The 26,429-nt window shown below is 45.8% G+C and overlaps 2 protein-coding genes across 10 annotated transcripts in view; one reads left to right on the forward strand and one right to left on the reverse strand.

Annotated features, from left to right (window-relative positions):
* Window positions 1-1,429, reverse strand: part of LOC146188009 (uncharacterized) — a 20,043-nt gene extending 18,614 nt beyond the window's left edge. For 2 of the 4 annotated variants that reach the window (XR_014707471.1, XR_014707467.1), the window contains exon 1: window positions 1,234-1,362. Coding sequence is in view for 1 of the 4 variants with exons in the window: in XM_084603602.1 (XP_084459728.1) it covers window positions 589-718 (130 nt within the window). In the remaining 3 variants the exon portion in view is untranslated. Of the gene's footprint in view, window positions 1-588; window positions 947-1,233 lie in introns of those variants that run through there. The other 2 variants (XR_014707469.1, XM_084603602.1) reach the window with 2 other exon arrangements.
* On the forward strand, window positions 1,430-25,777 carry LOC146188010 (uncharacterized). 6 transcript variants are annotated; one of them, XM_084603596.1, is made up of 5 exons: window positions 1,430-1,523; window positions 2,923-2,990; window positions 8,951-9,125; window positions 12,628-12,715; window positions 24,144-25,777. In XM_084603596.1, the coding sequence occupies exons 3-5, from the start codon at window positions 9,069-9,071 to the stop codon at window positions 24,881-24,883; spliced, it is 885 nt and encodes a 294-aa protein (XP_084459722.1). In that variant the 5' UTR covers window positions 1,430-1,523; window positions 2,923-2,990; window positions 8,951-9,068; the 3' UTR covers window positions 24,884-25,777. The 6 variants fall into 6 exon arrangements, with proteins under 6 accessions (XP_084459722.1, XP_084459727.1, XP_084459724.1 ...); XM_084603598.1 differs by having other exon boundaries at window positions 1,467-1,519; XM_084603600.1 differs by lacking the exon at window positions 1,430-1,523 and adding an exon at window positions 1,524-1,641.
* The last annotated feature ends 652 nt before the right edge of the window (window positions 25,778-26,429 follow it).

Consider the following 26,429-nt stretch of genomic DNA (forward strand, 5'->3'; position numbering starts at 1 on the left):
TTTCGAATAGGTGTGCTTTCATACGGTGCGCTTTTGAGTCACCGAGTACCACTGTCAGCCGGAGCTGTTGAGGTGGGCTGTAGCTGGTTTGTTGTCCCGGCTGGGCACTGGTCGTTTGTTTTGGCCTTTGATTCCCATGGGGTGCTGGTGAGCTGCTTTCATTTTGCTTCTTTTTGTTCTTTTTGCTGCTCACTTTTATCCACGGTCCTCCACTTTCTTCCAGTTCATTTTGTTCAGTGTTTTCTTTACTTGGCAAGTCCTGGTTGGCAAGTGGTGTGTTGTTTTCTAGGTCTTCATCTGTTGAATCGCTCTCCACTGCTGTGATGGTTTTTATTTTTTCGATTTTTTCGATCCTCTCCCGAAGAGCCGTCACCTCGGTTGACAGTTGTTCCCGCATTTCGCGTTCGGATTTTAGTTCCTGCTGTAATTTTCGTCTTTCTGTTTTGCTTTCCGATTCTGATTTCTGCCGTTGCGTCCTGAGTGTCTCTATGTCGAGGCCGATCTCGGCACTCAGTTTTCTTTCCTGGTGCGCGATTATCGCTTGTAGCGCTGATATTTTTGTGCAAAATTTGCAAACGAAGGCCTTACCGTGGGCTTCTTCCAAGGAGGAGAATGGTGAGTCATCCAGATAGTACCATATGTCACAGCTGCCGCATTGAACCATCGAGTCTTCTTCCGGCGTTGGCTTTTTTGGCGTACCGTTCCGGAGTCTGCCCATGTTGGTCCGTTGCCGTAGGAGGGGCCAGGGATTGCTAGTGCTCTTTTTGGAATAAAGTTGGTGTTGTCGGCTACTTGGCTTTCCTAGTGCACTTCCTCGTCCCTCTTTTTCTGCTTACAGTAAAAACTTAGTTGCGATAACCAAAAAATGCGTTTTCACCGTTTAAAGCGATCGCAGATCATACCGCACCGATTCAAACCCTGAGCGCCTTGACCACAGGTGGCGGCACACGTCCAGCGTAAAGCGTAGCGTAGGCTTTTGCTGCAGGCTGCCGATGCCGGGTTCCAGTGTTCACTGTATAAAAGAACCATTCGGGTTTTTCCGGCGGCACACGCTCCACAGAAATGCACTCCCAAACGCGGCGTTGCCGACACCCGTCGTCAGACACGACACGCACTAGCTGCGTCGGATGAAACGCACATGGGCGCACGTGCTACGCATGAACCCCAAAAACGCTCACTGCAGACCAAGAGCACACAGGGCATGGACATGCACGAACACGGATCCACACGCACACGAATACATAGCCACTTCACGCTTGTGCACATTCCACCTCACAACACGGCATCACATATCACGATATCACGAGATGCGCACCACGACCCAACGCAAGCAACGCAGACTTCGCAGACTTCCATGTTTCTCTATGGACTTCCTAATCCTTTTTGGCGCTACTAGCGCTAGCGCCGCCGCCCGGAGACGTTCATCGAGGCACCCTACTCTGGTAGAATACCGACTGGATTGGACTGGATTAACTCAGACAAACGGCGTGCTCGCAGCAGAGCAGACACAAGGCTGTCAGTGGGTGAGATTTCTGTGCTGCTGGAGCGTGTTTTAGCGCAGACACCAGCGTGGAGTGCGCAGTTTACTGTTTCTTCGTGTTCATTAATGAGGGCATATATGTTACGAACTTCAACACCAAGGTTAATCAACTGCTCAAAACGATTAAAAGCATATGCGCCGCTGAACGAGTGTTTGCAGCGGCCTGTAACTGTTCGCGATTCGCGCTGACTGGCTCCGACTGGGGTACTACCATGGTAGAAGGTACTACTTCGTAAGGAAAGCCACTTGTTCGAGCATACTATGGTGGCTAGCATACTGAAGAGGTTTCATAGCTGCTTTCAAATGCTCTAATGGCTGCCACATTTATTGACGCCAAGTTTAGGTTTCGCCTTGTGCTAAGACGATTATGCTTAGACGCCTTGAGAAATGAGCCGACTAAATTATTTTGTTTTACTTCGCAGGCATCAGAATCAGTTTTCGTTGAAACGTAGGATATTTCAGAACAACTGCTATCAATTGTGGTCTCTGCAATGCCTGCTGATAGCTTATCAGAATCCTTCCTAACAAAGCGCTTCTGCTGCCTTTTCACGAATGCTGGAGATACTGATTTGCTCCATTTGTAAGCTACGGGCTGTTACAGTGTAGTACATAGTCGCAGTTACCTCTAGAACTAGCTCGTGCTTGAACAAATTATTGCCGAAACATGCCCTAAATGTGATCACTGCATTGCATGCTTTAATTGTCTGATCATTAATGCACAGTATTCTAGTGGTAATTATGGCAATTATAGTGTACCTTACATCTTTGGTAAAAAATGTTCGCCACATTCTTTTAGTTCATAATCGGGCCCATATTAAATGTGTTCACAATTTTTGACCTGCATAACTTTTCAAATGCTCTCTCATTTGCGGGTATTACGGTAGCCTTGCATAGGTAATGAATTGCAATTGGCCTTAGCAGTGGAATAAGTGTTCATAAAGCAAGTTAAGGGTGCTAAAATATGGCTCCGATTCAAGCCCGTCGCATAAGAACCAAGGTGTGGCCAATGTCGGGAGTGGGCAGTCTGGTCATGCCATCAAGCTCGGCTTGTACAAACACAGCTGATTGAGTGAGTTGGTGAACCATGAAGGACAGTAATAAAAGTGCACAACAAAGAGGAGAAATGGACAACGACAGCGACACTTCTCCTTTTTGTCACGTCTTTGTTGCGCACTTATATTACTGTCCGTCATGTGTCACTTTTATCCAGGAATTGAGTTTTAATTTTTTGGCTTTTTAATGCATAGAATGAATTACATATAAATGGGGGTAGCCTATCGATACAGGCCAACATCTGTTTGACCTGACCTCCTCAATGTCCTTCTCAAGATCAAGGCGTTTGCTCAAGAGTGAGAATATTGTCTCTCTTTTTTTTTGTGCAGCACTTGCTTGGTAGCTGTGCAGCATGAGTTCTGGGCTGGTTCACTTGCCAAAGTGCAGCTTATTTTACGTAAGTTGATGATGTCCACTGTTGGGTCAGTCTACCACTGTCTAAATTAAATTGGAATAGTTCTATCTTGACAGGAGGTGGTCAATAGCTGTTTGCGACAACCATTCACCTATTTCAATATGTTTGCGCAGATTATAAATTGAGCTTCATGCAAGCAGCAGTTCAGTATGTTGTTTATGCTTACCGTTTACCATAGTGTTGCGGCTGCCAAAGCAGCCAGTATGACCATAACAGCAGACCACGGAAAGACTTATTTGAACAGTGAAGTTTTGCCCTATTGTTTTATTTGTCAGAGTGAGTATGGTGTTGTAAGAGATCTGCGTCCTTACTCTCCTAAGTCTTCTTTCGTCTGTGCACGCTTATCAACCTTAATGCACATCCACCAAATGCACACAAATGGCAACAAGTTGGGACATCAGCCTTTCTGCCAGTCCATGCTCTTGGGTTTCAGCATTCATGATTTTGCAAATGTAATATGCCACTGCTGTAATTAACAGTGGCATCCAAAGCTGCCCGTGTAACGAGGACGATGGTAGTAAGCTTTCAAGTGCATTGCTGCATGAAGGGCACTTCATGCAGCTAAACACAACAAGCTGCAAGCGGTAAAAATTTAAGTGACTTGTATAGTGTTTGTTCTGGAGACTGCTGCTTTGGAAGCCTGATAAGCAAGTTTTTTCCCCTGTCCCTGCACCCTGTTTGTATGAGTAACAGCCTTCTTTAGAGCAAGCAGTGAGGTATAGCTTGGCCCCCTGGGTGGAGCCCTGGCTTTGTACGTGGACTGTGTGCCACTTATGAGCTTTAGATGAGGTGGTGATGGTTGTAGAACTTGAAGTCAGTATTATGTTAGCCTTGAAAAGCCCTAAGAAATAGTTGTTAGTGTCAGTGTAATGCAAAGATTTTCTTGCAAGGAAACCATTCTTTTTTTTTGCTAACCTTCCCTGGTGCCTACCTTCCACTTCAGTTGTTTTGCTGTGTTTTACTTTCAGGCACAGTGTATCCCAGAAAAGCTTTTGCTGTCTTATGCTGAACTATTCCTGGATGCTTGTGTGTTTTAAAGCAGCTTGTACAGTGTTGTCCTATGTATTGTCTGCTGACAGTGTCCGAAGCTGCGCATGTCAGAAATATTTATTGCTTAAGGGGCAAAATGAGACCACGGAAACTTCACTTAATGATGAGAATTGTGAAAAGCACTATGTTGAGGAGCAACATATTCGGGTCCACGCAATGATTTTCTTGAGCATGATGGCAGTTTTTGTTTTTCATTTTTTAAATGTATTTTGTGTTTGAAAAAGAACGCATGGACATTCACTGCGTGGTGTTTGGGTGCTGTCTTAGAATTTACTGCTCGTGCTCTGGCTTGTGCAACTTTGTAAATAGGCTGAGACGTTGAATCTGGCACAGTTTTTGTTCATTTAATGTTTATTTTGTCTTGTGTCAAATCGCTGTGCTATGCTCATGCCTGGAACTTGCTAGTGGAGGCATACGTAAAGATGTGAGAATATATGTTCCTGTAGTATAGTGGAATATTCAGACAGGAGATGTAGTGTCATCCAGTGCAACCACTGTTGAGGTTATGCTGGCATGTTTTTGTTATCAGCTTCTTTTTTTATTTTGGAAGTCCCAAATTCAGTATTGCACTGAGGCCATATAAGCTGATCAAAGAAAGCAGGGGGTTGCATATGGTTGCACATACCATTTTTTAATTCATGGAGTGTGCATACGCAAACCATATATAGGCACCCTAATGTTAACTGTTGAGCAGTCAAATGTAGATAAAGGAGGTGCTTGTCATGGCTTGCATTTTGTCACATTGTGGTGATAACGAGGCAACAAACGAATTGAGAGGTGTAGCACTGAAAAAAGCTCTTTATTGGGTTGGCTTGCACTTGCAAAGAACTAAACTCTGCACTGGCAATAGCAGCAAATGTGCTTGCAGGCTGTCGAACTGTGAATGCCTACTGCATTCGGCAGTGCTCAAGTCAACCTCTATTAAGAAACTTCTAGATAAACCAGTCTGGAAGTGTACGGAAGCAGTTTGTGCTTGGCTGCATTCATTCGAGACAGATCTAAGCGCTGCATACACTACAAAAATAAACAAAAAGCAGCGCAACAACAGAAGCAAGAGGGAAGACGGGACCAGTGCTGACTAGAAAATGAAGATTTTGTGGAAAAAGATATATGGGTCAGACGGGCAGGTGCATGAATACCCGCATACGTGAGCACAACACTTCTTTGGATGGGGCCCATTTCCTCGAACCTGGCCTTGCACTACAGACAATGCCGCCGTAACCCTGCTAATTCTAACGCAGAACCATGTAGTCCGCTCTTTAATGATACCAGGATTCTGTACAAGCACCGCGATAAACTAACCAGAGAAACCAGCAAGGCATTTCACATTCACAAAAACCACGACACGTGTGTTATCCCCTCATCTATTCTCATTCATGACTGTGAAATGCGGTATCTTGATCGTTAAGATTCAAGTTATCAGGTATCAGTGCTGTTAGTACTGCTCATGCATGCTCTTGGTTCTAAATGGAGTGTATATTTGTCTTCTTTTCAAGAAAATCTTCAGTTGCTAGTCAGCGCTGGTCCCATCTTCTCTCTTGTCTCTACTGTTGCGCTGTTTTTTGTTTAATTATGTACCAACTCTCTCAACTCGCCGTTTTACTGATGCACTACAAAGAAAGTGATGAAGCCGCATCTCGCGACACTGAGCATGAGCAAACAAAAAGCACAAGATTGTTCCGTGTGCTATAATCGGTGATAATGCCACTTGCTGGCGGATGTTTAAAAAATAAATGATTTCAATGGTTCGCAGCAGTATTGAGAAAGCCAACCGTCAAGAAAATCAGGGACAGTATAGAAGAGTATTTCAATCTTTAAAAATTTTGTAATTGTTAAAATTGGGAAATTTTATTAATGCAGTCATTTTCTGGCTAAAAGGATATTGATTAGAAGGTGTAAGAAAAAAAAATTGCGGAAAAATTTAAGCTCTGGTTTTGAGGATACCACATGACAGTGCTCCTGTGTGATGGCTCCTGTTCCAGTTCCTTTTTTACAAACATGCATTTTGCTACTTGGTTAATTACTAATCTTTTATTTTGTGCCTCTGTTATTTCACACATACTAATAAGCTACCCCATTATGTGAAAGAGCACCCTGCATTGGTGTCTACCCTCGTTAACAAAGCCACACAAATGTGCCTGTGGGGCCTTGAGGCAGTTTTAAGGCGAAAGCCTTCAATGGCTCATACTCCTGGTGTCCCGCTGCACTATAGCTGTCAATCAAATGATATGATGACGTCATCAAAAAAATAAAAAATTACAAGGGTTCAACGCTGCTGAACCGAATATTGAGCAAAAATATTAGCTGCGGGTGACCGAGCATTCTTTTTCTCTTTTTCTTCTTCCTCAGCCCACATATAAAGCCCCGCTTTAAACAAGCTGTATGAACGTGCCTTAGTGGCCTATAGGGGTAACAACAATGCCAGGATCCTAGCAGGCTAATTCTGGCATAACTGTCCCATGTGAAACGAGAGACCCAAGTTGGCAGCTTCTGCCAACCGCTTGAGTTGGTAGCCCAGCTCTCACCCTAGTGTCACGTGGGTTGGGTAGTCATGTGGGTAAGACGTGGCTACCAGCCACGCTACGCTGAAGGCTCGAAACATAGAGTAGTATTGCTCTTGCAATAAAATCCTGTCTCCACTGGGAATCGAGCATCCACTTCCAGACCCCCAGCTGAGCACTTTAACTAACTACGCCATGCCCGGGATCATGGAAAGCATATCATACTTCTTCTTGTCTACTGTGAGGATGATCGTAGCGGTGACAGTGATGATGCAATTAGTGATAATGACAGTAACGATGATAATGACGGTGCATTTAGTTGATGATGTTGAGAACAAACGTGATGCACTTTGTGCAGCAGTAACGCTCGAGCTTTCGCATTTCTGCAGTGTAGATTCCACAGTGCTCTCGGAATTTGTGTCTGACTTGAAAGTCCTAGCGACCTGGAGGGCTGGATTTTATCGCACCCTCTCATGTCAAAGGGGAAACCTAAGTTGACAGCACCTGCCTTGTCATGTGGTCTTGTCACATTACTGTCTGCCAACCAGCCACAGCCATTTCACCTGCCAGCTACCACCTGGTGGAGTCACGCCCTTGATTTCTCGCTAATAGTGCCGATGCGAAATGTTTTGGAGAATGGTGCCTTTAAGGCAATAATGTCAAAACAACTGCTTACCACCAATAAGATCATAACCTACGGCCTCCATGTATTGCCTATGGCTATTTGCTGACAGAGCTATGATGGATGCTGGCCAAACTTATTTGTTCAGGGGTAGATATTTGCATGTAGCCTAACCTTGAGAGCGTTCACTTGCGCCATTTCTCATTCATAGGGGTGGCTCATCCTATATTACTGCCACAGTGTTGCATGGAGGGTGATCGAACTGTGACAGCGGCAGCTATGTGAGAACCCCTTTTACTAGCCATGGCTACCCATGATTACATTCCTAATTTGTCTCTGATATGGGCTTCAGATTTAACAAAAAAAAAAAAAAAAAATCATTCCGCTTGTTCTCGTTGATTATTGGGTTTCCTGATAGGTACACCTAACTAGCCATTTAATACATTCTTGCTGATGTGTTGATTCTTCAGTGGCTCACTGGTTAGAGCTTTTGATTGCCGAGCCCAAAAACACGGGATCGAATCAAGGCCGTGCGGCCGCTTTTATCTGAAGGCGAAAAGGAAGGTGCCCGTCTACTGTGTGATGTCAGTGCACGGTAAAGGGCCCCGCGCAGTCGAACTTTCGAGTCCTTTACTACGTCGTCTCTCATAGCCTGAGTTGCTTTGGGACATAAAACTCCACAAATCAAACCAAACCATGTGGTGATTTTTTACTGACCTAACACGAGCAGGAAATAATTTGAATTCAAGCTTTTTTTTTTTTTTTTTTTTTCTAATTTGCTTTGTTATTGTCTGGTCCTTGCTTTTACGCATTATTTGCGATGTGCTGGCTGGGTGTATTTGTTTGCGAATGTGTCTTCTCATTCACCTCTTTTTGCTTCTAACCTGGTTTTGGCAAAGCGTCTGTGTTTGTGCACACATGTTCGTTCTCCCAGAGGGATCACTTCTCATCTCAAAGGAGCTGTCTGAGAGGGCGAATCCTGTTGTCTCGTTCATGTTTTGTCCATATCAGAAAACTTTTGCCTGGCCGTATCTCCTGACAGCTAGCATATGCGAGAGGCCTGCTTGTGATTTTTCGTTGACAATGACAATTCTAACTACAATGACAACACCAGATTTTCTGGACACTGGGGCTGTTGTACTAAAATAGTTATGTTTATAGTTGATGAAGACCAAGGATGCAAATCTGTGAGTGTGTAAATGTGCAGCAAGTACAAATTCCTAAATGTTTTTTTTTAATGCCTTCATGTTTTTTTAAAAGGGGATTTGAATGTAAATTTATTTGCTGATTTTTCTTGATAGAAAGATATACCTTTTTCACTAAGAGTTGAGGCATTCACGCACATTATGCTGCCGTGTTCATTATGTGGTTTCTTGTATCGCAAGTGCAACCGTCTCACTTTGTCCTGACCTTTTGGTGGCATTTATGGTGCATTGCGATTATTATTGAAGAAAGAGGTTCCACGCTTATGTCAAACTGTCTTTGCATGGCTTCATCACATGCTCTTGTAAATAGTGGATTGAGGTTTGTGGCTGTAAGGTGTAGATTACCGTGCTACATGACAGCTTGTGGTTAAAGTTGTTATAAAACAGATAATGTAGTATTTGGCGCAAACTCTTGTTCCAACGTAGGAATTCTTCAGTGCATTTTCAGGCTCGGTAGTGTGTCTGCGATGCTGAAAATTGTGCCATTTCATGGTTTGCCATGTATCAAGTACATCTAGTATTCAGGACCTGCATAACTATTCAGACACTGCTGTGCCTTTGCAGGTTTGGAATAGGGGGCCAATCTCGAGGTCTACTTCACCACATCAGCTCGGTGACAAGAGCTCTCAACGGCCGATCTTCGAGGCACGAGTTTGATCCTGGCGATGGCAGCCACTTTCTGATGGAGGTGGAAAGCAAACCAGCCATGCTCTGTGCGATGTCGATGCAAGAACCTCAGGTGATCAAAATTTCCGGAGCCCTCCACTAGCTTCCCTCGCTCCCTCCACTAGGCTTCCCTCATATGTAAGTTGCTATGGGACGATAAACCATATAAAGCCAAACATTGTTTGTCTTGTTTATAACTTAAAGCAGGCAGTCCTGGTAGTGAAGGAAGTGAAGAGTCTATGTGACCCTGAGTTACAAAGGCCCACATGGGCTGGGGAATAGCGACTCTCAGTTGTGTGCCACCTGCGGCCATATGGTCAAGATGGGCTTGGAAGCGACTACTGCAGCGGGAGGCATTGCATGGACACTGTTTCGATTTCAACAACCATACACTATGACATGTAAAGTGGGTGCTGTTCGCCTGAGAGGCATGAAAGTAATGGCTATGTAGTTGCTGATAAATAGCTTAAACTCAGTACCACATTCAAGCCAAGCGGTTTCAATAACTGGAATGGCGACCTAAACATACCCTACACTTGACGGCTACCATTTGGTTGATGAAACGGAGACTGCTTGAGGGAAATATTCAGCTATAAATGAGTAGTTTTGGGCAAATACCATGTGCTGGACCACATGTTGTAATGTCTAGTGGATAATTACAAAGATGAAAATATGTAACAAAAATTGTATCTACAGTCTGTAACATAAAATTAGTAAATAAAATGAGGTGGAGGCACAAATTTTTCCTAATTAATTTCTGCTTACGAAATAAGCACAAGACATCAGTAAACATACGTCAGCATTTGAACTTAGCCGACATTAAGTAAATAGTTTCTCTGGCATCACAAGTGAGGACGAGATCACTTAAAGTGCGCATAAACTGCAATGTCGCAGCACTTGGCCCAGTTGCTATCAGTCTTGCTTCAAGAGCAGTTTAACGTCAAGGCTGGGCTGAATTAAGGGAGGACATGGCTCTTGAAGCTAGTTTTCCTAATATTTGTGCAAATTTGATAAAACCTGGTATTCTGATACAGTTTTGCACTGATTTCAAATATGTAACTATTTTCCCAATAGGAAACCAAAGCTGGAGTTTGCTCCGCGACGCCAGCGCTCTGTTTCCAGCGGAGCGGAGAGGAATTACAAAATCTATGCGCATCCGCACCCGCGCTGCGCGCGGCTGTCTGCGGAGTCTGCGCAGCCCGCTCGCTCGGGAGCGCGTGCTACAGGCAGCAGCATGTGCACGCGGAGCGGGAGAAGGAGAGTGAGGACGAGGGGGGATGGACGCGTGTCTGCACGCGCAAAGCTGGCGCTCTTTGCAAGTGGGGTTTCTTATTTTTGCTTTTTTCTGTGCCCCGGCTGACATAGAGGCTGGCTGGAAGCATGTTTTTATCGGTGCCTTCAAAAGCGAGAAATTATGATTATTTGATTGTCGCGGACATTGTTTTCAAAGGGCGCTTGTTGGCAGGATAAGACATAAAAAAAAAAAAAAAAATGTGAACTCGAATTCGCTGCTCGAAGGCAGAGGCAAGCGAGAGGTATTTTGAAGGACTTGAGGCGGCACCTCTTGATGTCTCTGTCCATGTTGTTCACAGAATGAAGGGTCCAGCCATCTCATTGAGAATTGATACGCGTGTACACAGTGACGAGCGCTCCGGGTGCTGGTTGAGGAGCTTCCTTTCCATTTGTGACTGCTCACTTGAAAGGGGCCTATTCAACTCTTTGGGGACACGTTTTAGGCGATGCTACCGGCGCCGTGGTGCCTGCTTTCGGCGCGTTTAGGACGCGTTTCCTACAAAAAAACAAAGCATGCCTCCTTACCCTTTGGTTCCTGCTGACAGCGGTCAGGGGAAGTTCGTTGCTGCGGCACTGACATCCGAAATCAATGACCTATCTATCTTTAACGATGAGGGGTTTCTTAACGACCTAGGTCACTGACACGAGAAGCCGAGGCATGCCATTTTTGCGGCAGTTTCCTCTCTCCACGAGACGAAGAGCGAGGAAATGCCTGACGACTTTCCATGCAAGCGGGGACATCTCTCCACAGAAACCTTTGTATTCTTAATTCCACAGCTACACTGTGCAATTCCGAGTTCAGTTATCTCATCTAGCGTATGCGCAGTTTTGAGCTCCCGAAGCAGAATCGCGTATGAGGATAGATCGAACGATTGACGTATGTATTTTTCCTTTATAAGTGCCAAGTGATGGCATTAATGACTCATATCTATTTCTTGAGGCCGATTTGGTTCCGCGATGGCTGCTGCGGCACCGCCAGTTACAAACAGAGGTGCGAGATACGAGCGGTACGAGATACCTAAAAAAAAAAGCCGACAACCATTCCGTTACCGTTTCCACACAAGTTTTGCGAAAAAGTGCGCCGTCACTTTTTCATCCCAGTATTTTTTTTTACCTTTGTTGGAGCGCGACGGCGGCCAGAATGCGGCCGGAGGAGGAGAGAAACAACCGAGCGCGCGTGTGCAAACACGTGCTGGAAAGCAGCGCGGAGCAGACGACAGCATGCTTTTCGATGCGGCGGGGAGCAGACGACGCGGCCGCGTTGCGCGGAGGTTTTGACGGGGTCTCGATGGAGGGCGCTGACGCACAGAGTGGCGCAGCGCCCCCTGGCCCAGGTTTTCTCCCCTATTGGCCAATTAGTTCAAGAGATAAATGAAATAATCATTCATAATTTGAGCGAACAATGAAAAAATAACTGCACTACAAAAAATTCACATAGACACTTTGCTGCCATGAGCTTTGAACTGCTATAACATCACTAATATTCGTTATATAAAAAAAAATGCACCTAACATTGTATTCATTGTGCTTTCTATCATCTAGCAAAGTGTCCATATGAATTTTTTGTAGTGCAGTTATTTTTTCATTGTTCGCTCAAATTATGAATTATTAATTTCATTTATCTCTTGAACTAATTGGCCAATTGGGAAAATAGTTTGAAATCAGTGCAAGAAACTGAATCAGAATACCAGGTTTTATCAAATTTGGTCGTAAATTGGAAAAGTAACTTCAAGAGCCAAGAGGCAAAGGAGCAGCTGCATTTTGGTATGCTTCACATGATCTCACGCTTGTGATGCTGCATCCGTCATTTGCCAGCCTGAAACCTAGACTGAAATACAGGATAAAGAAAAGCTCAATTGAAATTGGAAACCTGGACATGGTAGTCCAGGTTTACTAATGTCATATGCATCATTCCAAAGAAAGAACATTATTAAGCTACACTGGATGGCTAGTTGGTCAGACATACATACTGTTCCAAAGAAGAACATAGTGCAAAGACAAGGCCATAGAAGGCTAGGACAGAACGGGCAGGAGTAGCGCCCATCTTGTCCTAGCTTTTCTTGCTTGTGCATCTTCACACTACTTTCTTGTTTTAACATTAAAGCAGGAACGCAGTAGAAAAATGTTTTTCGCCAATCCTTTAATTTACTCCTTCTTTTTCTCCGTCCACATGCATGCCAAGGTTGATCATTAAATGCGTAGCACAAATGAGTTATTTTGTTTGTGGTGCTGTGGTTTTCCTTGTATTGATGCTGCTTTGTTGTTTTTGTTTTGTTTTGTAGGCATCGCAGCCAAGCTTTGCATGGCAAGAGAAACAAGGTATCGAGGCAGGAACCCTGCAGAACCGCTCTTGCCAGCTACCACATCACTGTTAGTTGATTTTTATTTCTTGTAATCAGTTCAAGTGATCTTAGTATCTGGTGTGTATGTGCAATTATGCGCATCAGCCCCTGTCCTGTTTTGCGTGAGACCCCCGTATAACATGAACCCGCATATAATATGAGGTGAAATTTTGGGATAGCAAAAACGAGAAAAAAAAAAAACTTCCACATATAACGTGAGCGAGGAAAGATCACAAAATATTGTAGCAGTTCTGAAGAAGATGAAAAGGATAGCAAAAGACAAATACATTTGGAAAGACTCTTGACCAGCTGAGCTCCCTGCCTTCTCGACCTGTTCAGCACTCCGACATCAAACCCCTGTCGTAACAGTATCGATTTGCAGTACATTTCACGGCTGTATAGTTGCTCCCCTGCTCACACTGACGCACTTAGTCGAGCAGCTCACATACGCCCCGGCGATTGCGGAAGCCACATCATCCTCTGGTTTTTCTAAATCTAGTGGGTCGCTTCCAACTTAGACGCGGGCGGCAGTGCATGAGCTGCCTGCTGCCATGCGCTGCGCTCGTGCCTGTTCACGTCAGCACCACACGCAGACGCTGCGGTGTGTGCGCCCAGGATGTGTTCTCAGATTCTGGGTTTTCGTGACCGTCGTTGTCCGGTACGTGTGTCGTCTGCCGATGGCCTTTTGCTGGAGACATCTTTCAGTAGAAACTGTTTTTTTGTAGTTCTAAATGCGTTCAGAATCCCACATTTCTTGAAAGCACGACCGACATTCTTCTTGGGAACACTGAAAGCATCTGCGATTCGGCTGTAGAGCATGGCCATCATGGCTGGAGAGGCCCGTGAGAGACCATTGCAACGTGCCGAGTGATGCTTTCGCTATCCCTACATCGTTTGAGGCACGATCGACCTCCTTCCAGTTGTATGTGCGTTGCAGGCACCGTGGTCACGAGGATCGTGGGGTCAGCGGGCTGAAACCGAAACTACTGAAACAGTCAGTCGCCTCCTCTCTGGAAGCCTGGTGCTCATGGCTCTGATTAATAACGAGGCCAGAAGTGGGAATTTAGGCTGAAATTTGTTTCGATTCACATATCATAACTGACTGAAATCTGACATGGTAAAATTGGTGAAAAAAAACTTGTATGCAGGTTTTTGCAGTACAGTGAAATCTCATTAATTTGAACCTCAGAACGCGAGTCCGTTCAGCTGCGGATAATTCGAACTATGTGCCGCTGCGGGCGGTTTGGCACACAGCACATGGCCAAAAAAAAAAAAAAGCACCTCCGCAAAAGATCGGCATAGCTAGAGGCTGCGTGCGTCCAAAACGAGGGCAGAAGATGAAACCATGGAAGAGTGGGTAAAGCCTAAGTGGCGCCTTGACCAGCGCTGTGGCTGGCGATGCCGGAGGGTAGGGAATGGCGGCCGCCGCGCAACCTCCGAAACTCGTAACTAAATGATCGTTAATTCGAGCCTTGCTAATTCGGAAATACTGATAAGCCCTGTCAGCGCGATTCCAGCCAACGCCCATGAAAAGCTATGACATCGGACGGGCGTACTAAGGGTTACACGGAAAAAACTTTTTTTTTTTTTTTCAAATCGTAGGCAAGAATCGGAGGTGGGTGGGTTTATTCTGCGAGCGGGTTCGTTACGCGAGTAAATGCGGTAAATTTACCGTACTGGAAACATTTTTTTTTTTTTTTTTTTTTTTTTTTTTTCAGTGTTTAGAGGCCATTCGATAATGTTAACTTTTTTTTCCTGTCCTGTGAAGTTCGAATTAACAAGCTTTTACCATTGTATCGTGAGTGTGTAAAAAGCATTAGGATGAGAGTTTTTTTACTTTTTCTTAGAAATGACAATCTACTTTTGGAGTCTGCCAGATTTTTGCGTTCTGACTACACAACGACAACAAGGACAGAACTTGTAGTTTTGATAGAAAGTTGCCTTTTGATCGGCAAAGAAAGGCAAGCCGAATCCGGAGGTGGCACTGTGCATTTTATTGATGGCTTTTAGAACCCTGTCAGCACTTTAAAGAATAATTTTAGTGACACGTAACTATCTCAGTATTTTACGTTTATTGTAGTGAGCATGTGTTACATCACATCTAAAAATGTCATGGATTGTAGACACTGGCTACATCTGCAAAGTTTGTTACCAATGGCCGCTGCACCATTCTAAATTTATATTTTAAAATTTTCTGCTGTGTTGAAAACAGCTTTTTCTTATTTTAATTAATATTAATAATTAATAATAATTAATAATTGATATTGTCACGTCTCGGTAGAACACCAAGGAAAACCTAGCGATAGATGGTTTGAATGGTCGACCAGAACAAGTCTTGCGTTCAAGCTTCTTTCACTTCCAGGCTCGCGCTTGTCGTCTCAGATGTCATCTTTTGCGTCGTCTTCTATATGCGTCATTTGCCCCCCTCCTCAGGAAGCATCGTCTCGATGAGGTCACTCCGAGTTGTACGGCTTCATACGCACAACGTGGACGACGTCTGCTTGTTGCTGGCGTCGCTTTGATGTCGACACCTTGTCTGGCACCACCTCATAAGTGACGTCGGTTAAACGTCGCTGGACAACATAGGGCCCGAAGTATCGCCGCAATAATTTTTCGGAGAGTCCACGGCGGCGAATAGGAGTCCAGACCCACACTTTGTCGCCAGGTTCGTACATGACATGTCGGTGTCTCTGATTGTAGCGTCGTGCATCATGCTCTTGCTGATTTTTGATTCGCACACGCGCTAGTTGTCGAGCTTCCTCTGCACGTTGAGCGAATTCCTCGGCGTCCTGATCGAGATCATCGGTGTCAGCATTTGGGAGCAACATTGCATCCAGCATAGTTGTTACTGGTCGCCCGTGAAGGAGGCTGAATGGTGTCATACGAGTGGTGTCTTGGCGTGCCGTATTGTAGGCGAACGTGACGTAGGGAAGAATTTCGTCCCAATTCTTGTGGTTCACGTCGACGTACATGCAAAGCATGTCTGCGATGGTCTTATTGAGACGTTCCGTCAACCCATTGGTTTGGGGGTGATAGGCTGTAGTTTTACGATGACTGGTGCCACTGAGGCGGAGAACGGTCTCCAAAAGTTCGGCCGTAAATGCAGTTCCTCGGTCTGTTATAATGAGTGCCGGGGCGCCATGCCTCAGGACAATGTTCTCAATGAAGAACCGAGCTGCTTCAGCGGCGGTACCCCTTGGCAGAGCCTTGGTCTCCGCGTAGCGGGTTAGATAATCTGTGGCGACAATTATCCATTTATTCCCGGCTGTGGACGTCGGAAATGGTCCCAGGAGGTCCATGCCGATTTGTTTAAAAGGTGTCTTTGGCACTTGAAGAGGGTGGAGTAGGCCAGCTGGTTTTACAGGAGGTGATTTACGGCGCTGGCAGTCTATGCACGTACGTACATAGTGTTTCACTGTCGCCGGCAGTTTTGGCCAGTAGTATCCATGCTGCACTCTAGCCAAAGTGCGGGTGTAGCCTAGGTGACCGGCGGTTGGCTCGTCGTGACACGCTTGCAAAACTTCACTGCGGAGAGCTGATGGGACGACGAGTAAATGACTGTTTCCCCCTGGGCGGAAGTTCTTCTTGTAAAGTACGTTGTTGCGAATAAAGAACGAAGGCATTACTCGGGCGAAAGCCTTGGGCACAACCGTAGTTCGCTTTTCCAAGAAATCAATAAGAGGGAGCAATTGCTGGTCCTCTCGCTGCTGTTGGGAAAGCGTTGCGTCATCTATGACACCTAAAAACGCAGTGCCTTCATCGGTCATAGTGGAAGGTTCGACCGGCGCTCGGGAAAGGCAATCAGCATCCGTGTGCTTCCTTCCAGATTTGTAAATAATGGCCATGTCAAATTCTTGTAATCGAAGGCTCCAACGCGCGAGTCTCCCTGAAGGGTCCTTTAGGTTCGTCAGCCAACAGAGAGAGTGATGGTCGCTAACGACTTCAAAGGGGCGAGCGTACAAATAAGGGCGGAACTTCATAACCGCCCATACCACTGCAAGGCATTCTTTTTCGGTTGTCGAGTAGTTCGCTTCCGCTTTAGATAGGGTCCTGCTGGCGTAAGCAATTACTTTTTCCACACCATCCTGGCGCTGCACCAGCACAGCACCTAAGCCCACGTTGCTGGCATCCGTATGAAGCAGTGTAGGGGCGTCGTCATCAAAGTGTGCCAGAACAGGTGGTGTCTGTAAACGCCTCCGCAGCTCATTAAAAGCTTGTTGCTGTTCTTCACCCCAGCTAAAGACAGCGTTGTCACGCGTCAACGAAGTTAATGACCAGGCAATTCGTGAGAAGCCAGCAATAAACCGACGGTAATAGGCGCAAAGACCCAGGAAGCGCCGTAATGTCTTTTTGTCCGTAGGTGTTGGGAACTTGGCGACTGCGGATAGCTTTTCAGGATCAGGCCGCACACCTTCTTGGCTAACGACGTGGCCTAAGAACTGCAGCTCCTCGTAACCGAAGTGGCACTTCTCGGGCTTTAGGGTGAGGCCTGCAGATCGTATGGCCTGAAACACAGCTAGCAAACGGCGTAGATGCTCTTCAAATGTGGCCGAAAACACAATCACGTCGTCAAGATACACCAGGCATGTTTGCCACTTAAGTCCCGAGAGCACAGTGTCCATCAGCCTCTGAAATGTTGCTGGTGCAGAGCACAAACCGAACGGAAGCACCTTGAACTCATACAATCCGTCGGGAGTGACGAATGCTGTCTTCTCCCGATCCCTCTCATCTACTTCTATCTGCCAATATCCACTTTTCAAGTCCATTGATGAGAAGTAACGTGCATTTCGTAGGCGATCAAGGGAATCGTCGATGCGAGGAAGAGGGTACACGTCTTTTTTAGTCACTTGGTTGAGCTTGCGGTAGTCTATGCAAAATCGTAAGCTGCCGTCCTTCTTTTTAACAAGCACCACGGGGGAAGCCCAGGGGCTCTGTGACGGCTGGATAACGTCGTCTCTAAGCATTTCGGCCACCTGGCGCTGAATGGCTTCGCGTTCTTTCGGAGCCACACGGTAAGGATTTTGTCGAATTGGGCGAATCGAGTCATCCGTAATGATTCGATGTTTTGTCAAGGGCGTTTGGCCGACCCGTGATTCGGAAGCAAAGCAGTCTCGAAATTGATCTATGAGATCCAAAAGGCGGTCCCGTTCTGAAGAAGACAAATTTGGACTCACATCGACGATGGTTACGGGCGTCTTGCTCATTGGCTCTTCCTGTTGCAGTGAGAAGCAGTGCTGCGCATTTAGGATGCTGTCGAAAAAGGCCACAGTTGTGCCTTTCGGAATTTGCTGACGCTCGTCGCTGAAGTTTGCCAGCAGCACTTCGGTCTGTCCATCGGTCAAGTTGACTAGCCCCCGAGCTATAGAAACACCTCGGCTTAGTACCAGGGTGACTGCCCTTTCGGCGATTCCATCGCCGGTATGCGCCACGTCGCACTTCATTTGAACAAGAGAGCATGATCGCGGAGGTAATGTCACCGTCTCCTTGGCGACGCGTAAGGGCATCAGGGGTACTTCCGCATAACCAAGGTCTCCATGATTCTTGGTGAAGGCAACGACGCTATCTCGAATGCTGATTACAGCCCCATGAAGGCGCAGAAAGTCCATGCCCAAGATGAGGTCTTTGCAACAGTCAGGGAGAATAACGAAACTGCCGACAAACACCGCGTTTCCTATTGCTATCCGGGCAGTGCACTTAGTAGCTGACCCCCAGCACTTCTAATTACTGGCCCAGTCCATTCGGTTCTTACTTTACGCAGCGTGTTAGCCAGTTTCTGGCTAATAATTGAAAAATCCGCTCCGGTATCCACTAGAGCATGTACCTCCAGCCCGTCAATAGAAACGGCGAGGTCAGCACTAACAATTTCATCCAGGTTGTTCGTCTTTTTCGGCATCTGCGGCGGAAGTGCAGCAAGGTCGGCGCTGTCAGCTTCGTCGTCAGGGCTGCTCATCTGGTGCGGCATTTTCGGCGGTAATGTAGGCGGCATTTTCGGCGGTAGTGCGGCGATGTCAATGTTAATGTTAACAGCGGCGTCAGAAGCACAGGTTGTCGGCGGTTGCGGCGGTGGTGAGGGGTTTGGCATTTTTCGACTGGTTGCAACCTCCCCTCGCGAGGTTGCGGCTGTTAGTTTCCCCGGTGAGGGCTCGGGGACCGCTGTCCGCTAACGTCAGCAATGCTACGGCGCATTGGCGAAGGATAACGCTGTGGTGATGGGGAGGAGCGGCGGCGGAAGCCCCGGGACTTGTTTTCCCTGCTGACCGGAGGATCGTCCTCGATTTGGGCAGTGTCGGCATTGAAGTGTTGGCGAGCAGAAGCAGGCGGAAAGGCTTGCCCCTCTTCGCGGTAGCGGCAGTACCGATACACGTGGCCAGGTTGTCCGCAGTAGAAACAGAGTGGCCGGTTATCATAACTGCGCCACCTGTCAGTTCGGCGTGGTTGAAAGCGCCTGGAAGGCGCCCACTGAGGTCCATGGAAGAGTCGCGTCTCCTGACGGCTCGATGAGCTCGGTGGGGCGTAGTCTGGAGGCGGGCGACGAAGGACTGCGGCATAGCTCTCATGTTGCTGCTCCTGGTAAGGTGCAGGGACGTCGGCCGTGAAGCGGACTGGTTGTGGAGCGTGGTATGGCTCCGAAATAGCTGCCGCGTTGTCGACAGGGTGAGACTGGTTACATGGTGCAGACGGTGATAAGGCATACCGAATTTCATTCCTGACGGTTTCCACAAGGGCCTGTGATGACTGAGCCTTCGTAGCCGTAATTCACTGGAGCTCCTCAAGGACAATTTCTCTAATGAGGTCTCGAAGAGCGGTCCTATCGGTTGCATTCAGCGCCGCCGCAGTCGTCGAAGCACAGTTAACGGGTCGGTTGTACTGGCGGCACCGGTCTTGTAGGGCTCGCTCTATAGCAGTAGCGTCCTTAACGAACTCTCTCACCGTTTTACGTGGGTTGCGTACCAAGCCGGCAAACACCTGTTCTTTTACACCATGCATGAGATGCCGTAGCTTCCTTGGCTCACTCATATCAGGGTCGGCACGGCGAAAAAGGCGAGCCATGTCTTCCGCAAACATAGCCACGCTCTCATTTGGCTTCTGGATGCGCACTTCAAGCAGGCGCAGCGCATTGTCTCGTCGGTCAGTTCTCGCGAAAGTGTCGACCAGCTGGCAGCGGAAGTCATCCCATGTGGATAAGCTGGCCTCGTGGTTTTCAAACCACGTTCTAGCATTATCCTGAAGGGCAAAATAAACATTACAAAGCTTCTGGTCTGCGCTCCACTGGTTTATCTTGGCCACTCGCTCAAACTGGTCGAGCCAGTCCTCCACATCTTCAAACGCTTCCCCGCGAAAGCACTCTGGCACCTTGGTGTTCTGTAGAGTCACCGGCGTAGGGTTGGTATGTGCCATGGCTTGGGAGGTCTGAGGAACTTGGGCGTTTGAGGAGTCGTTCGGTAGGTGACTGTACTCCGGCGCTAGGCCTAGAAGGCGGCGGCTAGCACGATGGGCAGGCGTGCCGACGTTTGGGATCCGCTGTGGACTGCCGGAAGGAGTCCTATGCATACCCCAGCGCGCTCCACCAGTGTCACGTCTCGGTAGAACACCAAGGAAAACCTAGCGATAGATGGTTTGAATGGTCGACCAGAACAAGTCTTGCGTTCAAGCTTCTTTCACTTCCAGGCTCGCGCTTGTCGTCTCAGATGTCATCTTTTGCGTCGTCTTCTATATGCGTCAATATGAATATTAACTAATACATCTCCTGAAACCAGAGCCACTGCTTGTGGCTACAGTAGCCAAGATTCTCCCTTGGTAGGAATATTCCAATATCCTCACGCAAGTGGTTGCTATTTCTAGAGACACTTTCAAGTCATCTTTATTTCAACATTGCAGAGATGTTAGGGGCGTAGCCAAAAAGCCTAACAAAGGCTTGACGAGGGGCTACGCCCCCATTAAAACACTTGGCAACTTTGATGCGGCAGATAGCAATACAGATATACATTTCTTCGTTTTATTTTCTTTTTTTCCTTATTTTTTTCTGCCTTGCAAAGTTGTGTATCAGTCAAGGTCTTCAAGCGTATGAGCTCCCACGTCAGCACCTACTGCTGTCATTGCCGTGCCACAGAAAACTCTCCTCTCAAACTAAAGCCCTCGCTCTGAAATACCTCCTGTTCCCCAGGCCAGGTAATGCTGAACATCAGTGTTACCGAGTGCGATACGTCCAAGAGTTTTTGCAGCCACAGCTGTTACGGCGACATTTTCCGATTGCGCCATGCTATTCGTCAGAGTGTAGTGGTCGCTTTCGTGACGTCACTGAAACGCGCCACGTGGCAAATCCGGTTGCCGCAGGATCACGGGTGACCAAAGAAAATTTCAAAACAAATTGCAATATGATAATGTCACGTGCACTCTTCCTGAGAAGGAGACGAATAATGATAAACTAATAACATTTATCATTACATAAAGGTGTTTGTGATTCGTGCATTATGCAGTGGTAACTGCAATTTTCTTACCCCTGCGATGCTTCCCTAAGAAGTAATGAGCATGAAAATGAAAGGCTTGGTGGATGGGAATGTGATAAATGCAGAGTGCCTTGGTCTTAATTCACTGGTGTAATTGTACATTCAACATTAGTAGACAGCAAATTTTTGCATGTTATTTTTTTTTTTTTTCTTCTTTTAAATGGTGCGCAAGCCAATAAATGGTACACGTGGCTCATGATGTGGAATTCACTATTCCATCTGAATAATTCAAAATTGAAAATTTTTTGTGGTGCCATCTTTGCTTCTTTTTTCAATAGTAAACAATGGCTATGGTGTAACAGGCGATTTGAGGTCGTGGGGTCATGCAAAAAAGTGCAGTATAATAACTGGGTGCTCACTTTCTGTGATTTCAACTCTTGGGAAAGCTTGTGTCACAGCTGGCATGAATTAAAACAAAGAGGCAACCATGTTGTAGGTTTGGTCTTTCGTGAGCTCAGATCATCTCTTTGTATGTCACAGCTGTTGTTAGGCTATTGAAACTGAAACAGCATGATATGCAGTAGAACACCTCTATAGTAAATTCAGATATAGTAAAGTGAGACTGAAGTCCCAGTTCATCTTCCTTAGATGACTGCATATTTGCCAATTTATATAGTAAAAACATTTTTGATAAAAAAAGTAAAATGAGTTTATCTGTGGCAACATACTTTCCACGAAATGTTGTCACCATGTGCACACTACCTTGAATTGTCAAGAAACATTTTTTTTCTTTTGAAAAAAAAAAAAAAAAAAAACAATTAAAGAGCCCTCCAGAATCTGCATTGGAGTAATGCGAAAGCATGGATGCTGCTGTTGGTTGCTTCTAGTTGTTTAATTCAGTTCTTGTTTCCCCATTTTAGTCTTTGGTGCTTTCAAATTGCGCGCCAGTCCCTTCCTATGCCCTTTCTTCGGCTCTACTTCCGGTTGTGTGACGTCACATCCGCTACCTCACATTAATTCACTTCTTGTTTACCCATTTTAGCCGTTGGTATTTTCCAATTGCGCTCCAGTCCCTTCCTATGCCCTTTTTCGGCTCTACTTCATTGCGTGATCACATCCACTACGCCACCCTTTTCTCTCTCCGCTTTCACTGCCACCTTCCTCTCTTCCCTTACAGGGCAGTTCAGGTGTCCACAGAACAAGTGTGGCAGATACTGCACCTTTCCTTTTCTGTGAACCAGTTATTCTAATTAATGACCTAATTAACCTATTGGCCTAATTATTTTTTCGGACACAACATTAGGTGACCTCTATCGATTGACACCACTCATTAACCTCTAACGCTTCTCAATTACAACTGCCGCGGACACGTTCTGCAGACACGGTCAGTTCTGCAGACAGAAATCTGTGAACGTAGGGAAGTAATCCTTTCCCATTAAAACGTTGAGCATATTTTTAATTTGCTTTATCACCAGGTACTCCAGCTCTGAGGAGCAGCCAACCTTACATTGGCCTTGAAGCCATGATGTCCTATGCATGCGGCACATAGGGAAAAAGTAAAGCTGGTTACGAACAAGGGGAGAAGGCGGCATGGACCATTCAGAAATTGAAGAGAGTAAAGGGTGAGGAAGGAAAGATATGGCTGAACATTTGCATAGCAGCGCGAAGCACGAGGCAGTGGTGGAAAGAAGTGGAGGTGTGGCATGTTGGGTTTTGCCATGCTTGACTGTTGCGTGCATTTCTTATCTATTTCCTCTTTAATGACAGAAACAGAGGAAGACGGCGCCCTATTCATGCAAGGCTTTGGTTTTCACATGAAATTAAACTCGGTTGTATTCGTAACCACATTGCATTCGTGCTTAAAGAGGTTCTTCCACAAGATTGACCAAAAAATTTTATTACTGAAAAAGAAATTGCACAAAGAGATGATAAGAGAGGGATGAGAGGTATTTCAGAGCTTATTTATTTTTTTTTCCATAAAATGAGAGGATGTGTTTAGTTAGTAGCCAATTAATTACCAGGCAGCATCTTCAGGGCCATATCATTACCAACAACCGATGTAGTAAAGATGTTTTGCCTTTTCGAGTGACTTTATTGTAAAGAGGTTCTACTGTAAAAAGATTTTCTTTTTTGCCACCTGTTGGCACAATCTATGTAGCTGTGCACGTTTTCTGATGTGTCACGCACAATTCCATGAAAAGGGCGAAAAACTAAAATTTAGGGCCTGCACTCTTAATTTTGATAGTTATTTTTTGATGTAGTAGGGCTGTAGATGTGTGATGTGAGTATTTTATTCAAGCTTGAAAGTTCTGCTTAGACATCGCTATTCAAAATACTGCCTAAACATTGCAGCTGGCAACCGACAGGGGTACTTCACTGCGTGTCCATAGCCACATTTTCCCCTTGACATGGAGTGTAGAATCTGGGCAAGCCAAGGATACATGGGCATGCCCTTGCCCTATTTTCGTCAGGATTTTTCTGGCGCATCACTATGCATTAGCTGAGGGAGAAGAAGTGTCATTTTTAATTGCCGACATCATAGGGGTAATGTAGCCTAATTAAAATTATGGTGAGTAATACAATATCAATAGCCTGTGCGCTTTTGCTGACCTTATTAAATATCATTTCATGGTCCCCTTAAAGGCTATCGTTACCTTAGTGCTTTTCAGCTGTCCTGTCTTGAAGGCACTGATTATGAGAACTCGTGGGAATAACCTTGTGTAGCTGCGAACTTTGTAATATCTTCCCATGCATCTTAGTAATTGCATGTTATTTGCAAACTAGAAAATGTCACCTTTAGCTCTATGCAGGCATAAAAAATATGAGCATTTTGTTTCTGAATTGTTCTCTTTTAGTTTGATCTGTTAAATCGACCGTTCATACTGACACAACTGCTGTCGTCTAAGTTTGCCTTCCGCGTTCACCAGCTTGTGGCAGGAGCATGTAGTGAACTGCAACAAATAGCCTGCCAGTTTTTTAACTCTGTACTACTATGTTTCTGAAATGCAGGGTTGGAGCCTGCAGATATCAAGCCTGTCGTGTTTCCTGAACATGATGCACCAGGTGAGATGAACACCGAGCTGTGCTGTGTGCCAGCTGCTGATATCAAGAAGGAAAACTCTGATGACAAACTCGCCAAAAAAAAACTGCACCAGTGCAGCCATTGCAACAGGGGCTTCAAATTGCGAGGAAACCTTGTTGTCCACCTTCGTACGCACACGGGTGAACGCCCATACAAGTGCGCCTACTGCAGTCGTGCGTTTTCACGGAAGACCGGGCTAGTGGAACATACTCGCACGCACACGGGCGACCGCCCGTACCGTTGCGACTACTGCGGCAGCTGCTTTGTGCAACGAAGTCACCTGAAGGTGCACGTCCGCATGCATACGGGTGACCGTCCGTTTAGTTGTGACCATTGTGGCGCCGCTTTTCCACAGAAGGCTGCTCTCGTGGCGCACGTTCGCGTTCACACGGGTGACCGTCCATACCGTTGTGACCAGTGCGGCAGTGCCTTTGCGTTTAAGAACAACTTGGTGGACCACCTCCGCACCCACACGGGTGAGAAGCCGTACCAGTGCCAACTGTGCCCCATGGTCTTCGCACATCATGGAACCCTCGTGCGGCACGTGCGATGCCACAAGGGTGAGAAGACGTTTGAGTGTGGGTCCTGTCAAAAGGCGTTCACTGACATTCGCTATTTAAAACAACACATGAAGACAAAACACACTAGGAAGAACCCAGCTTCGTGAAGCTGTGATTTCTCTCTCTGTAGTTGGTTTGAAGGGGATTCCAAGCCAGCCTGTGTGAAATGCATCTTACAGGCTTTCGTTGTTGTCTGACAGAGAGGTTTTCTATTGGCCATGAAGTTCACCTCTATGTGCTGGCATTATCGCTCCCCAATTCTGAAGAGGCACCTGATGGTATTCATGGAAATGTATGTGGTGGCAATTGGTTTGCAAGTTTATTCTGCCCAATACAATAATGCCGCTTAATTCTTTCCTTATCATTGTAGTTTGGCATTAGTCACCAGTGACCCATAGATATTTCGCTCTATTGCAATGCTATCAAATGAACTGTCTAACTTGTTGCTCTGTGCGTTATATAACCTAAGGAGTCAACTTGCAGTTCCAAAGTCACAACCCTGCTGTGGTGTGGTGAATGGTTGTGCTAAACTGAAAAGTGTAGTGTCCAAGCGTGCAAAACTCCGCAATATAGGGACTGTCATGCATATCACCTAGGTTTTACAATTTCTTTTCATCCTAACAATTTTTTTAATGTTAGTATTAAGCTAATATTAGCCTCGGAGTGATTCTAGCACGATTAGTAAAGGATATGAGAAGAAAAAAGCTTATCCTTTATATAGTATTGCCTTTCTTGAGGGTAGGCTTTTGGAAAATGCATTGGTTTTTTTTTTTTTTTTTTTCAGTATTCTGAGAGTAGACTTTCCAATTTCGTACTAATGCTTAGGAGGCTTCCACTTTTTCGTCATCTTGAATTACATTAGTTGACATATACATCTCATTGTATTTGCCATCAGAAAATGTACAGCATTACATGTGTCACACTATATCCATTTTGTAGCACTCAGTGTTATTGTTCGTGGTCTGTATCAGAATAAATAAGCAGTGCTATGTTTTTACAAATGTTTGGCTGTCAAGTATTTTGACGTATGTAACCTAACAGACTGGTCATAGGGTTTTCTTGGCAGGAAATACTGGAGTGGGTTGCCATTACCCACTCCGATGGTTAGATGGCATCCTCGAGGCGCTGCAGATGAAGTTATGTGATGTTAGGAAGATAGTGAGAGACCGGAAAGCATGGCGTGATATGGTCCATAGGGTAACGAAGAGTCGGACACGACTGAACTGAACTGAACCTAACAGAAGTTCTGCAGATACCATTCAAAGGAAACACTTCCAGTACTCTGCGGCCAAAATTTGATCTAACTCAAAATCCACTTGGGGTTGCAGTGGAATCCATTTTGTTGCTGAAGGGACGCTGACGACAAAGAATAGCTGCATTCAAATGGAAGCTCCCTTCGGCAAATGCAGAGGCTAAAACTGGTTTTAGAAAGTAGAAATCCGCGAAAAGGGAAATGCAGGTTTGGCTGGTGCCGTGCGCTTCTGCATAGAAAATCATGTTGAGAGAGCTCTTAGTGGTCGGGTCTTTCAGACTAAACTACATAGCTGTTCACTTCCATACATTGATGACAAGTCCTTGTTGGCCTTGACATCATGAGTTTAAATATTGCCGCGAAACCTTCAAAACTGTATTTGTTGTTTTTTTACAGCCGCC

Source organism: Amblyomma maculatum, chromosome 5 (assembly GCF_055883805.1).
Source record: "Amblyomma maculatum isolate TAMU_Amacu chromosome 5, ASM5588380v1, whole genome shotgun sequence".
Classification (NCBI taxonomy): Eukaryota; Metazoa; Arthropoda; class Arachnida; order Ixodida; family Ixodidae; genus Amblyomma; species Amblyomma maculatum.

Coding starts and splice junctions, on each gene's coding strand:
- LOC146188010 (XM_084603596.1), top strand. CDS start 9,069: ATGGAGGTGGAAAGCAAACCAGCCATGCTCTGTGCGATGTCGATGCAA. Junction 9,126..12,627: donor TGTCGATGCAAGAACCTCAG/GTGATCAAAATT, acceptor TTTGTTTTGTAG/GCATCGCAGCCAAGCTTTGC. Junction 12,716..24,143: donor TTGCCAGCTACCACATCACT/GTTAGTTGATTT, acceptor TCTGAAATGCAG/GGTTGGAGCCTGCAGATATC.